General features: G+C 45.9%; 2 protein-coding genes across 3 annotated transcripts in view; one reads left to right on the forward strand and one right to left on the reverse strand.

Annotated features, from left to right (window-relative positions):
• Positions 1–14,198, forward strand: part of XRCC5 (X-ray repair cross complementing 5) — a 133,151-nt gene that overhangs the window by 114,919 nt on the left and 4,034 nt on the right. The gene's annotated exons all lie outside the window — the stretch shown is intronic.
• MARCHF4 (membrane associated ring-CH-type finger 4) overlaps positions 8,259–14,198 on the reverse strand; it is a 109,799-nt gene continuing 103,859 nt past the window's right edge. For both annotated transcript variants that reach the window (XM_045481166.1, XM_045481165.1), the window contains one exon: positions 8,259–10,129. In XM_045481166.1, the coding sequence (XP_045337122.1) occupies positions 9,762–10,129 (368 nt within the window). In that variant the 3' untranslated portion in view covers positions 8,259–9,761. The remainder of the gene's footprint in view (positions 10,130–14,198) is intronic.

Consider the following 14,198-nt stretch of genomic DNA (forward strand, 5'->3'; position numbering starts at 1 on the left):
ACTCTTTTGGAATATGGCATTTTTAAATTGAAATAAGGGTGATGTTCTTTTTTTGGTTCATCTACACATATGTGATTGTTGTATCTGTCGCCTTGCAGATTATATTTTCTGGTTAACAACATGGCTTTGGACTCTGTCCCTGTCAGTCCTTCAAGGTCTATGACATTCTCTCTGATGCAGCTGGAGTATCTCACACTCCATCACTCCCATATTGATAGACATTTAGTTTTTTTTCTGATTTGTTTCATTATTACAATGATATAACTCTGATCCTCATTTCCCAAGCTCCTTGAGAAGGCAACATCTGCTACTCTCTAGGAGAATTCCAAAGAAATAGAATCCCTGGGTTGAAGGGTATGTGCATTTAAAATTCAATAGAATACTACCAAATGGCCCTCCAAGGCAGCACACTAATTTATCTGCTTATCCACAGGGTGGGACAGATCACTTTCCCAGCTTCTCCTGCAGCTAAGAGTAACTATATGATACATTTCTGTCCAGTACACACACACACACACACACACACACACACACACACACGCACATGCACACGCATACACGCACTTACAGAAGCATCCAGGGGTAGAAACATGGTTCTGTGAAAGCTTTTGCTTTCCTGATGTGAAGAAAGGATGTGACCAGGGACACCCCTTCTCCCTTCTTTATTGCTTTGAGCTATAGTCACCCACTTGAGACTGTGAGGTTACAGCCATGGGTGACAAATAAACATGCTAATGATGCCAGAGCAGAAAGAGCCTGGGTCACTTGTGGCATCACTGAGCAGCTGGACTGATGCCAGCAGCCACCTACTCTGGACATCTCATTACAGGAGAGAAATAAACGTCTAATTGTTTTAAGCTCCTGCTATTGGGTATCTGTTATTTATAGTTGAATGAAAACTGAAATGAGACACAGTGTTGGTGACAGCACTCATTTTTGCTTTGATTTAACCTTGCTTCTTATACATTATATTAATGGTACGACTTTCCTATTACTCCGTTGAACAATAAAATGATGATAGCAATAATTTTTTCACTGCCAATTTTATATGCATTATCCCTGATATTACAAAGACCCTGAGAGACAAATTATGTCTATTTTTTAAATGGAGAAACAAGAGACCAGAAAAGCTAAGTTACTTGCCCATGAGGCAAGGGATTCTGACCTGGGTCTGGTTGCTTCTGTGGGTCCCCACTCATAAAGTCCAGAAGCAGGGTGTTCTTAATCCAGTAAGAGCAGTAGCAGTAAGGAGGCACATATGGGAGGGCCATGGCATCTACATGGTCAATGCCAAGGATAATGGGATACCCTTTGGCTTTGGCCAGTGGGTCAAGATCTTGTTGCCAGCTTTGCCTCCTACCTTCTGCTATAAATCCTGGTACCCGGGCTCTGTCCTGCAGCCTCATACTGGGTCCTTCCCATTTCTAAGCCCTTATGTCAGAGTTCTGATTAAGGACTGCTTGCTTTTCTTTTTAGGTCCTTTCACTGTCTCCCCCAAAACAATCTTAACAGAATTTTTAAAAGATACTGTTTAAGAGAACACTTTCTGCAAGCATGTCTGTGCATATTATCTTCTTATTTAATCATCGCATAACCTTGAACAGATTCATAAAGATAATTAGGGGAGAATAATAGGAGCAAATGCTGTCATAATGCAAACTTGGATTGCTAATCAAAAGGAAAGGGAGGCAACCCATTCTTGTCCCTTTGGCCCCTCAATCAATGTGCCATGGATTTAACCCAAACTTTGTCATGGGATATATGGAAATCTTTGTATTCATGGTGGATTTTTTTTTTTGCTTGCAAGTGACATAAATGCAGCTTAGACTAATATAAACAAAAATCAAGTTTATCGGCAAATGTCCTAGGAAATCTAGTCAAAGAGCAGGCGCAGTCATGGATCCAGGGGTCAGGATGTTTTCTGTCCTTCTCTTTGTATTGTATGTCTCTGCTTGACCTTTCTCTGAAGATTAAGTGCTTTCCCTGTGACAGAAAGTGGGGTCTTTCCATTTTTCCAGGCTCCCAGGTTCCTAACGACCATGGTGGAGGGAAATGATATCTCCCACTAGCTCTGATAGAAAAATCCCAAAGACTTGGATTGGCTTTGAGCACATGCCCATTTCTGAACCAATCCCCATGGTTAGAGAAATAAGATACTTCGGTCATCCAAGCCTGAGTCACAGTCTCACTGCTATGGCTGGAGAGGTATTAGGGGTTCAGCCCTACTAAAACAGCATGGTAATGTGGAAAGGAGGTTTCTGGGTACAGGATGGACAAAAGAAACAAGTGTCCACCAAAATGATTTGAGGAGTGATAGACGACATGTGTTAATGCCTCAGCCTTGAGACTTTTGAGGGAGGGACTAGGCCTTCCAATAATGCCACCATGATTCACTAGGCTGGTGTAGGCTCTCAGCATGCCCAGCGGAGTGGCAACTCCAGAATTTTTACATCCCTTTTTCGGAAAGATACAGTAGCCTGTGTTGGAGGGTGCAGAGGGTCCCATTCTCAACAAATCACCCTTTGGAATGGCCACTGGCTGGAACAGGGAGGTGATATACCAAATCCAGCCTCTACACAAAAAGGTTGCTCAAACCAAGTGACGTACCAGAGCTCAGAGGGCCTGATAGAGACCTTCCTCTCCTGTTCATCTCCACCTGTTACCTGGGTGTCAGTCCTCCTGAGGAAATCCAAAGGGTGGCTCAGTCAACAGGCCTTGACTCTGTGTTACGTTTTAGAGAATGCGTTTGTCATACACTCTGTATTTCTGTCTTTCTGCATATGTGTCTTTGTGTCAAATGCACAGACATGGCTATGATCCACTTGGCTAAAAGAACGCAACACAACCCTTCACCTGCTCAGTGCAAATTGAAATTCCACCACTTACAGAATTATTCCTCTTGCTTAAAAACAATCTCCTCTCAAGGGCGCCTGGGTGGCTCAGTTGGTTAAGAATTCGACTCTTGGGGCGCCTGGGTGGCGCAGTCGGTTAAGCGTCCGACTTCAGCCAGGTCACGATCTCGCGGTCCGTGAGTTCGAGCCCCGCGTCAGGCTCTGGGCTGATGGCTCAGAGCCTGGAGCCTGTTTCCGATTCTGTGTCTCCCTCTCTCTCTGCCCCTCCCCCGTTCATGCTCTGTCTCTCTCTGTCCAAAAAATAAATAAACGCTGAAAAAAAAAATTTTAAAAAAGAATTCGACTCTTGATCTTGGCTCAGGTCATGATCTCACAGTTCATGAAGTCGGGCTCAATACTGACAGTGTGGAGCCTGCTTAGGATTCTCTCTCCCTCTTTCTCTGCCCCTCCTGTGCGCTCTCTCTCTCTCTCAGGAATAAATAAGTAAACTTTAAAAAATTATCTCCTCTTAAAAATGCTAATTCCCCAGGAAATGGAATGTTGTTAATTTACTTATTTACAGTTAGTAAGAGTAAGCTTGTCAGGTGCTCTTTCATGAGGAAAGCTTTTGATGAGAAATTCTGAGTTAGAGTCTAGTAACTAGATAGTGAGATCCTTAAATATAGTTGTATCTGATTGATATTTGAGATGTCCACCTAGTACGAACCTTCCATATAGCAAGTTCTCGCTACAGGTTTTTTCTATGACTAATCTTCAAGTTACCTTCAAATTCCCAGTAAAGCTGGGAATATACACAACTAAAAGTGGTAATATCTTGGGTGGGGGGAAGAACCAAGGAGGGGTAATCATGTCCGATATTTGGGCTGGGCTTAACCTAGGGTTTCAGTGAAGAAGTCTAGGATGGAATAGAAACTCCGAATTCAGGAGATTCTGGAAATTGGAATAGGAGGCCGCGGGAACAAATTTTATGATCCAAGTTACTAAAATTCCTGATGAGGGCATCAACCTTCCAATAGGTTGGGGCATGGAGTCCTTTGAGCTGGCATTAGCTGACTTTGGGGGCACGTGACACGGATGGCATCTGGGCTACACCCAGCTGGCATAGAGCTCATTCATTTTCCTTCAATGCCACTCAAATCAGGATAAACCTTTTAACTTTTTTTAATGTTTATTTATTTTTGAGAGACAGAGAGTGAGCAGGGGAGAAGCAGAGAGAGAGGGAGACATAGACTCCAAAGCAGGCTCCAGGCTCTGATCTGTCAGCACAGGGCCCAATGCAGGGCTCGAACTCACGAACCATGAGATCATGACCTGAGCCAAAGTCAGACACTCACCCGACTGAGCCATCAGGCACCCCGACCTTTTAAATTTGTTTAAGTTTATTTACTTTTGAAAGAGAGAGAAATACAGAGACAGAGTGTGAGCAGGGGAGGGGTAGACACCGAATCTAAAGCAGGCTCCAAGGTCTGAGCTGTCAGCACAGAGCCTGATGCGGGGCTCGAACTCACGAACCACGAGACCATGACCTGAGCTGAAGTCGGATGCTTAACTGACTGAGCCACCCAGGCACCCCCAGATAAACCTTTTAAATGCATTTCCTGAGAGGCAGTATAATGTGGTGATTAGCAGCCCAAAGCACGGCACCAGACTGCTGAGGTATAAATTCCAGTGTGGCTGTGTATGGCTACATGACCTTGGGCAATGCACTGAACTTCTCTGTGCCTCAGTTTTCTCACCTGAAAAATGGGTGTAATAGCAGTTCTCAATGTGTAGGGTGGGTTTTGAGGAATTAAATTAGTTAAAATACATAAAAAGTTGAAGATGAGTCTTGACATATGGAAAGTACTACATGTTTAGCTCTTTTTCCTATTTCCCCAAAGTGATTGGGGGAAAAGGACAGTATTATCATAAGCAGAACCCAAGTATCTGCTCCCTTATTTAACAGATCCAGAAGCAGATGATTCCCTCTGCATCAGAGAGGACCCCCCCCCCCCGAGGAGCATGAACACCCTGGGGGTGCCATGCTGCTAACTGTCCCAGGTCCCATGCCTTTCCTTGCCAGCAGGGCCTCATGTGGACACAGCACCAGTCTTGGACCAGCACATTGATGGTGCTGTATTTTCAGGACTTTCCCCTCTCAAATGAAGACGTCATGAGCACAGGGTAGACGTGCTTTTCTTTCCTTCCAGAAACTCCCTGACCATGGCTCCTCCTCTTCCCTGATTATCTACTGATACTTTGGGACAAAATTGAGTGTGACAGGGAGGTGTTTTGGTACTTAATTACAGGTTACCTATTTCAAGAGAAGGGCCTGTCCCAGTGACCAGTGGCCAGGGGCAGGGAGAGTACTGAGGGCTGCAGTTCTCATTGGGTTGGGGCTTGGACAGGAAGAAAGCCTTCACCCCGGGGACTCTTATTCCCATGGTGGGCTGGGTGAGGAGTAGATAGGAGATACTGAGGAAGAAGAGGCCACATGAAGAAGGACCTGTGGTTCACTGTGGTACCACCAGTGCTTAGCTAACCAGCTGGCCACCAATCCAGGGCAGCCCACACTCTGGACCCACATTACTTAGACTCATCTTGGAGTGTCATCCAATTTCCACGGCTCCCCAAGCACTTCCCAGTTCCCACGTGCCATTATGCCAATAAGGGTAGACGGAGATGGGGCGAGAGGAGGTTTTAGGACCATTGCATCACTGCTATAATAGCATCGGACCCTAAGAGGTAAAATCACCCTTGATTGCTTCTTACTAGGGAATAGGGTAATTGAGAAAAGGTGACAAGGAATAATGCAAAATGTGTTTCTCCCCTGCCTCCTAGGCTTCTCACATCCACAATATAATGAATTCTGCTTATAAAGCACATCATTACTCTTAGGAATTGGTTATTGTTGTAGGCAAGCCATGCCCCTACCCTCTGCTAGGAGTCCTTGGATCCAGTGGGCAAAACATCAAAATAGCAGCAAATTATCTCCTAGAGGCTAAAAAATTCTGTGATTTTCTGTGCTCTAAGATAGTGACAGATTTGATTTTTGACAGACAGGGACAAGACCTCATAATTGTGGGGTCCTTCTAAATTTTGTGACTATGATTAGAGCCCCCAATCTGTCACTTTGCACCACTCATTTGGAACCAGAACCAAAAGCCTAGTCCCCAGATAGGATAATTTTTTACTTTTTTTTTTTTTCTTTCCTAGAAAGAGAGTACTCTGTGATCTTTTTTTGGCTCTTTGTCCATAAAATTGTGGTTGAATTATGTCCATTGTCCTTTCAGAATTCCCCAGCATCCAGATATGGCCAACTTTCTATTACACAGGCTTCCATGCAGCCAGGATATTATGTGGACAACATCAAATATCGATTGTTACTTACACTCAGGTTTATCAGGTTTTGTTTGGTTGGTTGGCTTTTGGTAGGGAACAGAAATAGTTTATATTTATTTATGCCCCGTTTCCCCAACCTCCAAATTTTTTTTTATATACCTCCACCATGATGACCTCCCTGCACTGGGCTGAACCAGATTTCCCTTAAATTGGTGTCAGCTGTCCTGCAGGAGTAGCATAAAGTGGATTGCCTGGGACTGGATTCTGTCTAATCATGGCCTAGTTACTTAACCTCATTGCCTCAGTGTCCACATCTGTAAAATGAAGATAATAATGGCATCTACTTTGCCAGTTGCTGGAGTACTAAGTATGTTGATACATACACAGCAGTTAATTTGGTGCCTGTCACATACTGAGAACATTAGGCATTAGCTAGTATCTTGTCCCATGCATGGGGCCATACTTGCAGATGATATGCAAGTGAATTCTCTGAAATCTAGACATTTGTCTCGTGGTATGAAGGATGGTTTGCACATTGGAAAGGGGACAATGGTCACTGGTTATCAGGGTGCATTTCTCCTCACTCCCCAAGGATATATATGAAAAATAAAAACCCAATTCGTTCATTTTTGTACCCATAAGTACAGGCACAGGGAATTCCAAGGCACAGGGAATTTACCACCCCATTGGGTAGAGAATTCAGAAGCTGAGATTTCTTTTCTGCTCTGTGACTGACCTTGAGAGTTACCATGTAAGCTGAGGGAGTAGGAGGCTGGTTTCCTGCATGCCGAAGACACTCCCATACTCTTTCAAGAGTGTTTTACTCATTCGGAATATTTATTAAACACCTACTGTGTGCCAGGTACTACTGTAGGTCCTGGATGTGAGGCAGTAAACAAGACAGACAAGGTCTTTGCTCTTTTGAAGCTTGTATCGTCAAGACCCAACAAACTCCAGAATGCTATTAGAACTTCAGTAATCACCTCTTATTCAGTACCGCAGATTCTGAATGACCCCGAATGACCATAAGATTCTGAAGTGTCCTGTGAATCACCCAAAAAGGATGATATGACAGCCACTATAGTTTTGATGATATGCCTATTTTGTTGCATTCTAGTATTTTTGGGAAATAATCTAACACATCTACATTTTCCATAAATACTGAATTAAACTGAATGGCCCATTCCTAGAACCCGTAGAAAAATAGACACCTTTACTTGTACCATTTTGTCAGTTTTCACTTGTTTTCTTTTAAATTTTGTAAATTTTTTTTTTTTGAAAGAGAGTGAGACAGACTGTGAGTGGGGAAGGGGCAGAGAGAGAGGAAGACACAGAATTGGAAGCAGGCTCCAGGCTCTGAGCTGTCAGCCCAGAGCCTGACATGGGGCTCGAACTCACGAACTGTGAGATCATGACCTGAGCCAAAGTCAGACACTTAACTGACTGAGCCACCCAGGCGCCCTGGTTTCACTTGTTTTGTATGTTTTCCTTGTATGTGGGCTTTGGCCTCTCACCAATTATTATTTCCTTTCTGAGCTGCTGGACTGTAAGCTCCACCAGGGGAGGAACCTTCCTAAGCCTGTGCATTTCCCACTGAGGAAGGACATTGCCTGGCCTGTTTCTGACCTGAGTCAGAAGGGCCTGGGAAAATTGAAGGGAGGAAGGGTCTTATCTGCTGCCTGGTGATATATGCAAGCCCTCTCTCAGAGCCCTGCCCCGGGAGCTTTTTTTCTGATGTTTGACAGAAAACTTTCATGGGAATGAGGTCCTAACACATTCCTTGGCCTGTGTTTCTCTCAGCTTCTCTGAAATGACCCGATGGGGTAAAATTTCTCCACATTTCTTCCAGCACTAATGATCTCTGCTTCTAGGAGTCCTGGGCAGAAATTTAAAGAGAGTTTGTGAGTTGTTCCTCTTTTTAATCTTGAAAGAATCCATCTTACAGGAAGCCAGAAAGAAGACACTAGGGGTGGAACAGACAAAAGAGAGAGAGAGAAAGAGAGAGAAGGGAAGGCAAGATTATGCCACAGAGGGAGAGCTGGGCAGAAGAAGGGAAAACTCACATATAGAAAAGGACACTAATGATAGGGAAAGAAATTTTATTTTCAAGCTTTTAAGAGAATAATACAAACAACAGAGAGTTTTAAAAAACCCTAAAAACTAGTTTAAAAAAGTACTTGACAGTGTCCCTTTAATACCCATGGATGGCGCGGCCATTGTGCATTGACAATGAGAAACTGTGCAGGTGACCACCCCAGTGGCCTTGCTGGCAAGGCCCCAGGAGCCAGCAGTCTGGGCTGGAGGGACAGTGCTCCCTGACAGGGTCCCTGGGCCCCGCCTCGCTGCATGGGAGGGACCGGGGAGTATGTAGCACTGAGGGATTACACCCTCGGGTGAGGGTCCCAAGTTGCAAGGAATACTTAGATTGGTCTCCACTCCACTCCTTGGGACACATCCAGCCAATTTCTTCCCATCTGCTACAACAGCTATCCTGGGGGGCCCGTGGGTGGGAGGTGCTCTGCCCTAGGGGGCCCTGGGTCTCTGCATGCGCCAAAGCAGGAGAAGGCATGACATTGAGCATGTCCTGGCCATGGGCAGGGTTGGGTAGTTGGGAAAGTCGCTCCTGGATTGACAGCTTTGAAGGCTGAAGCCACAGCAGCAGGACTGTGCTTGAGATACCCACAGGAAATCTGTACTTTTCTCTAGTTGTGTGTGTGTGTGTTTCTTGTAAACATCTTTGAGCCAAACCACCAGAAAATAAAGTAACAAGGGCACAAAAAGACACCCATCTCCAAACCTAAACCCTCTTTGAGCCCATCTGAAACTGGGAGTTCCCGGTTTGGAAGGAAGCCGAAATCTCCCTCCCTCTGGGGGCTCACACCAACATCTCCCTCCCTGCACCTTGCCCCAGAGCCCCTAAAGCCATCTGAGTCAGGAATCCTGCCCACCCAGACGAGCCCAGGAGCCACAAATGCCATCTGTCATCCTTGCCAGCCCACACCCATCCCTCTCCCTCCCCACCACTGCCCCCAAAACAGCCCAGGGAGAAACAAACAAACTCAAGGGGAAAACAAGGCAGGCTACAGTGCTTTTCCTTTGCACACTCTTTGCCCCTTTGCATTTTTTCTCCCACCACTTGCGCACACAGGGACGCCACCGCCGCCACCTCACCATCGCCCTTCCCAAGCCTCCTTTTCTCCCAGGTGCCCTCACCCGAGGGCAGTAATCCCAGGTGGATGGGCACATCTGGGATTTTTGTCCTTGTGTTTTGTTACGTTCAAGCTGTATTGCGCTTCCTTGTTGAGTTTGTACTGGTTCTTCTTGCTCTTGTTGGAGGATGGGGGTTGACCGATTAGAATCACGAAAAGCGCCCTGGACACCCGACTCACTCGCTCCAGCTCTGACCCTGCCTCCAGGGCCCCCACGAGGCCCACCACCTTCTGCCTGCCCTCTGCTCCGGCCCCTGGGATGCCACTTTGCCTCCCCACACCTGCTCCCCAGACTGTGGCCTGCCAGGCCTTGGCCCCTTCCTGGCCCAGCCTCCCCATCTCTGTGCATGGTCACGGCCTCCTTTCCAGGTCTCTCCCCTCACACTGTCGTGACCCTCATGACAAGCTCCCGGCTCCCGCCCTGGGGGCCCCGCTGTTCATGAGGTCGTAAGTGACTCAAGATGTGCAGGATGGTGTAAGCACAGTGGTGATCGGACAGAGGGCCTGAGGGGTGGCTGGCCGCCCTGGCAGGGCCTTCCTCAGGGCCGGGGGCACCCACAGCCTCCTCTTCGGAGGAGGGGACATCGGCCTGGGTGGATGAGGAGGTCCGGGGGTTTGTCCTGCCTCCTGACTTTTGATCTTCCAGGTCTTTCGTCCTGTCATAGTTCAGCACTTTCCACTGCTGGTTGACAGCCTGCCACCGTTTAAAGATGCGGTACACAGAGGGTCCCTCGTGCACGATGAGACCTGGAGGGGCAGGGAGGGAGAGAGAAAAGGACAAGAAAGAGACAGGACATCACTGCTGGAAAAATGGTCTCCCTATGCTTACACACAGATGTACACATTGGGGCAAGCTGGATTTGTATCGGTTTGATTTGTTCTTTTCAAACCTCCCTTTCAGATCTGAGCCCCTGTATACCTAGGCTTCACGAGTCTTCAGAAATAGAAGGTGGAAGGCTACCACACGAGTTCAGGAAATGGTCCAGTGCCTACATGCAACGCGTTTGCCCACCTCTCCTCCACCCCTCCCACTTCTTGGTTTGACAAAACCCCAAGTCATCATCTGTTGAGGCATAATATAAATATATTTTCCTCCCTCTACCATGTAGCCATGGCACCAGGCATTGAGCAGATGTTGAATGAACTGTGTTCTTTCAAAGGCACCATGAAAGATACCAAGGGTCATTCCATACCTGCTAGATGATGTCTGGAATTACATTGGTTAACTCTTTGCTATTTAACAAATAGTCGAATTCTCTTGAAACACACCCCTGGGAAGGAGAGCTTTGATACAGTTCTACTGGCCAGAAGCAGTGTAGAGTCAGAAAGAAGCCATACCAGACAACCGGAAGATAAATATTATGTGCCTACTATGTGCCAAGCACTAGTAGTGCAGTGAGCAGGACAGGCAGAGTCCTGGGCTCACTAGTAGTGCAGTGAGCAGGACAGGCAGAGTCCTGCCCTCCAAGAGCTTATATTCTAGCAGAGAGACAATAGCAGGCACACAACCAAACTAATAAGACTATTTCAGGTGATGGCAAATGCTATGAGGAAGATGAAATAGGGTTAAATAGCCACTGGCTGCAGATACTGAGGGTCCTGCTTTATGGAAAGGATGGTGAATAAGGAGGTGGTGTTTACATTGAGACATAAATGATGAGAAGGGGGGGACCATGCAAAGATCTGGAGAGAGAGCATGTTGGTGGTAGGAAGTGCTAGTGCAAAGGCCAGGAGGTGGGAATGGAATGCACGTGCGTCAGAAAGAAAGTCAACGTGGCCAGGGTGCAGTGATGAGCGGGAAGTACAAGGAGATAAGGGGGCACAGAGGGGCACAATATGATGAGGCCTTATAAGCCATGGCAAGGGATTTCTGTTTTGTCCTGAGTATAATGGGAAGCCATTGAAGGGTTTTAAGGGAGGGGTGAGGGGTGATGTGATCTAGTTTACCCTGCAGAAAGTTCATTCTGGCTCCTGTGAAACCATAAACTGATGAGGGAGAACAGTAGGAGCAGGCGACCAAGCAGGAAGTGATGTAGTGATTCAAGCAGGAACGGATGGTGATCTCTACCAGGGTTATAGCAGTGGGTTGCATGAAAAATTGTGTGGTCAGGACGTATGTAGAGGCAGAGCTCACAGGCTTGCTGACAGATAAGTTGTGAGTCAAGTGAAAAATCTGGACAGCCCAGGAGCTTTTGGCCAACAATACACTAGTGGTGTGCCATTTACTGAGATGTGGATAGCATGAGGGCGGGGGCAGGGGGGTGGGGGAGGATTTATGTGGTGGTGGCCATGACTATATTAGTTTCCTACTGTTGTTGTAACAAATGACCACACACTCAGTGGCTTAAAACACACAAGTGTTCTCTTATAGTTCTGGAGACAGAAGTCTATAGTGAAGGTATCAGAGGGCTGGTTCTTTCTGGTGGCTTTGAGAGGAGAATCCATCTTCTTGCCTTTAAGCTTCTAGAAGACACCTGCATTCCCTGTCTCTTTCCTACATCACTCCACCTCTTTGTTCCAATGTCACATCTCCTACCCTTCTGTCATTGTCTCTTTCTGCATCTCTAAGAACCTTGTGATTACAAGTCCACCCAGATGACCCAGAATACCCTCCCCATTTCAAGAGTCTTAAATTAGTCATGTCTGCAAGTCCCTTTTGCCATAAAAGGTAACATTAACAGGCTCCAGGGATTAGGACCTGGATCTTTGGGGGGTCATTATTCAGCCTACCACAGTGATTAATGGTTATATTTTGATTATGGTAAATTTAAGATGTCTGTTAGAAATGTCACTGGAAGGGCCAGGTATACAGTTGAACATATGAGTCTGAAGGTTAGAGAGAGGTCTGGCCTGGAGGTAGAAGTCATCAGTGTAGAGGTAGAATCTGAAGTCTCAGGAATGGCCCAGGAAGGCAGACAGATTAGAAAAGAGGGACAATGACAGATTCCTGGGCCTTCTGATATATAGAATTTTGGCGGAGGTAGAGCCAGCAAAGGAGGTCCTGAATGAGCAATAAATGGCATAGAAGCAAGACCAGCACGTGTAAAGACCCAGAAATCTAGAGAAGGACACATTTCAATAAAAAGAGTGTGCTAACTCTTAAATTCTGTTGAGAAAACAGCTCATGTGGAATGAGGGGTGGCCACTGCCTTGGTGGGCACAGGTGGAAGGAGGTTGGTAGAAAATCAAGTAGTTCTCATCCAAGCGTCTTTTTCTTCTATGATTCATCAGTTAAGATGGAAGGGATACAGGAGGAAGTGTTGAAGATTATTGGGGAGAAGAAAAAGGGGGAAATGATTATCTTAGAAAAGTGGGAGACTGAATTTACAAAGGAGATATGGTAGAATTGTCTGACACTGCTCAGCAACCATTTGAGGTTTGTGGCCACAAATTTGAGGTGAGTTGTATAGTTTTTCTCCATAACTTCAACTGCTGGCTAGGTGCACCTATGGAGTAAGAAAGTTGGGTTTCATTAGTGTAGACTTTTTCTGTGAAAGAAAGACAAGTAAGAGAAGACATAAGATTTATGGATGTTGGCAAGGGAGGGATTATTAAACTGACCCATGGAGTCTGAGCTGGAGAGGAGGAAAGGGATATACAAAAGTGATAAAGAATAATGAAAAAAGGAAAAATGGAAAGTAATAGGGTCAATGCCAAGAGTTCTCTTTGAAGTTATAGAATTGCTAGAGTCAGTGAGCTACAAGGATAGGGGTGTGGAGTGATGGGCAGAGTGGGATGTTTAAATCCAGATTTTGGAAGTGGTATTGTTCTTGGTGATAATGAGGTCTAGGGAATGTCCACTTGAGCAGAGGCTGAGGTGGGCTAGAGGAAAAGGCTTGTGGAGTAAAGAGATAACCAAAGAGTTGGACAGGTTATCTGTATCAGCCATCCTCAGTGCTATTAGGACAAATGTCCCCTTTTTATAATAGGTATAGTTTAATATTCCCTTTCCTATCCTGAAGTGAAATTCATAAGGTAATATAAGCTACTATGGTTTCTTTTTTAAAAATAAATTAATATAATGCACTGACAAATAATGTAAATAAGAACAAAGGAGACATCATTTAGACCAGACAATATAAGTTTCAGCATAAATTCTAGGGCACAACTACATTAGAAAACAAAAACCGCAAACATTTCTGAAATGCCCCCCTAGGAGATGGTACCACCTCCACTGAGAGGCACTGATCATAGAGATGCTGAAGACAAGAATAGTGGGAGGGAGTGCATGAACCAGCTGCACCCAGGAATGGGAGGAGTGAGTAGGCAGCCAACAGCCAACAGCATCAACAAGGGGAAAGGGACAATCAAATATGATGATATGCACTTCAAAGGGGCTGGGGCTTCTGAAGGATAAAGAAAGAGAGGTGGTTTGGAAGGGGTGATGGAGAACAAGAAGGATGTGGACCTCACCTCCAGTCCCCGTATAATACAGCATATGGGGAAAAAAGCAGCTACCACTTGAGAAAGCAAGAAACAGTGTCCTCAGAAGCAGCTGTTTCCATGAAAGGAACACTCAGAGAAGTTGCTGGTGACAGGCCATGACATCCAGAGGAAGGGCTGTGAAGATGAAGCCAGCTAAGGGATGGGCAGAATAGGAAAGTGATGATTGTCCATATTGTGAGAGTGGTGCAGGAAGCTGGGCCCTGTGATGGGGAGTGAGATGACTCGGGATTCACCCTGCAGCAACTGTCAGTGTAGGGATGGCTGCTGGCCTGGCCTCTGGAGGGAAGAGCTGACTCACAGGAGCAAACAGTGATGAGTCACTCCAGCATCCTCAATGTCAAGCAAAGAGACCAGATGGAAACCTCTCAGT

This window comes from Leopardus geoffroyi, chromosome C1 (genome assembly GCF_018350155.1).
Source record: "Leopardus geoffroyi isolate Oge1 chromosome C1, O.geoffroyi_Oge1_pat1.0, whole genome shotgun sequence".
NCBI lineage: Eukaryota > Metazoa > Chordata > Mammalia > Carnivora > Felidae > Leopardus > Leopardus geoffroyi.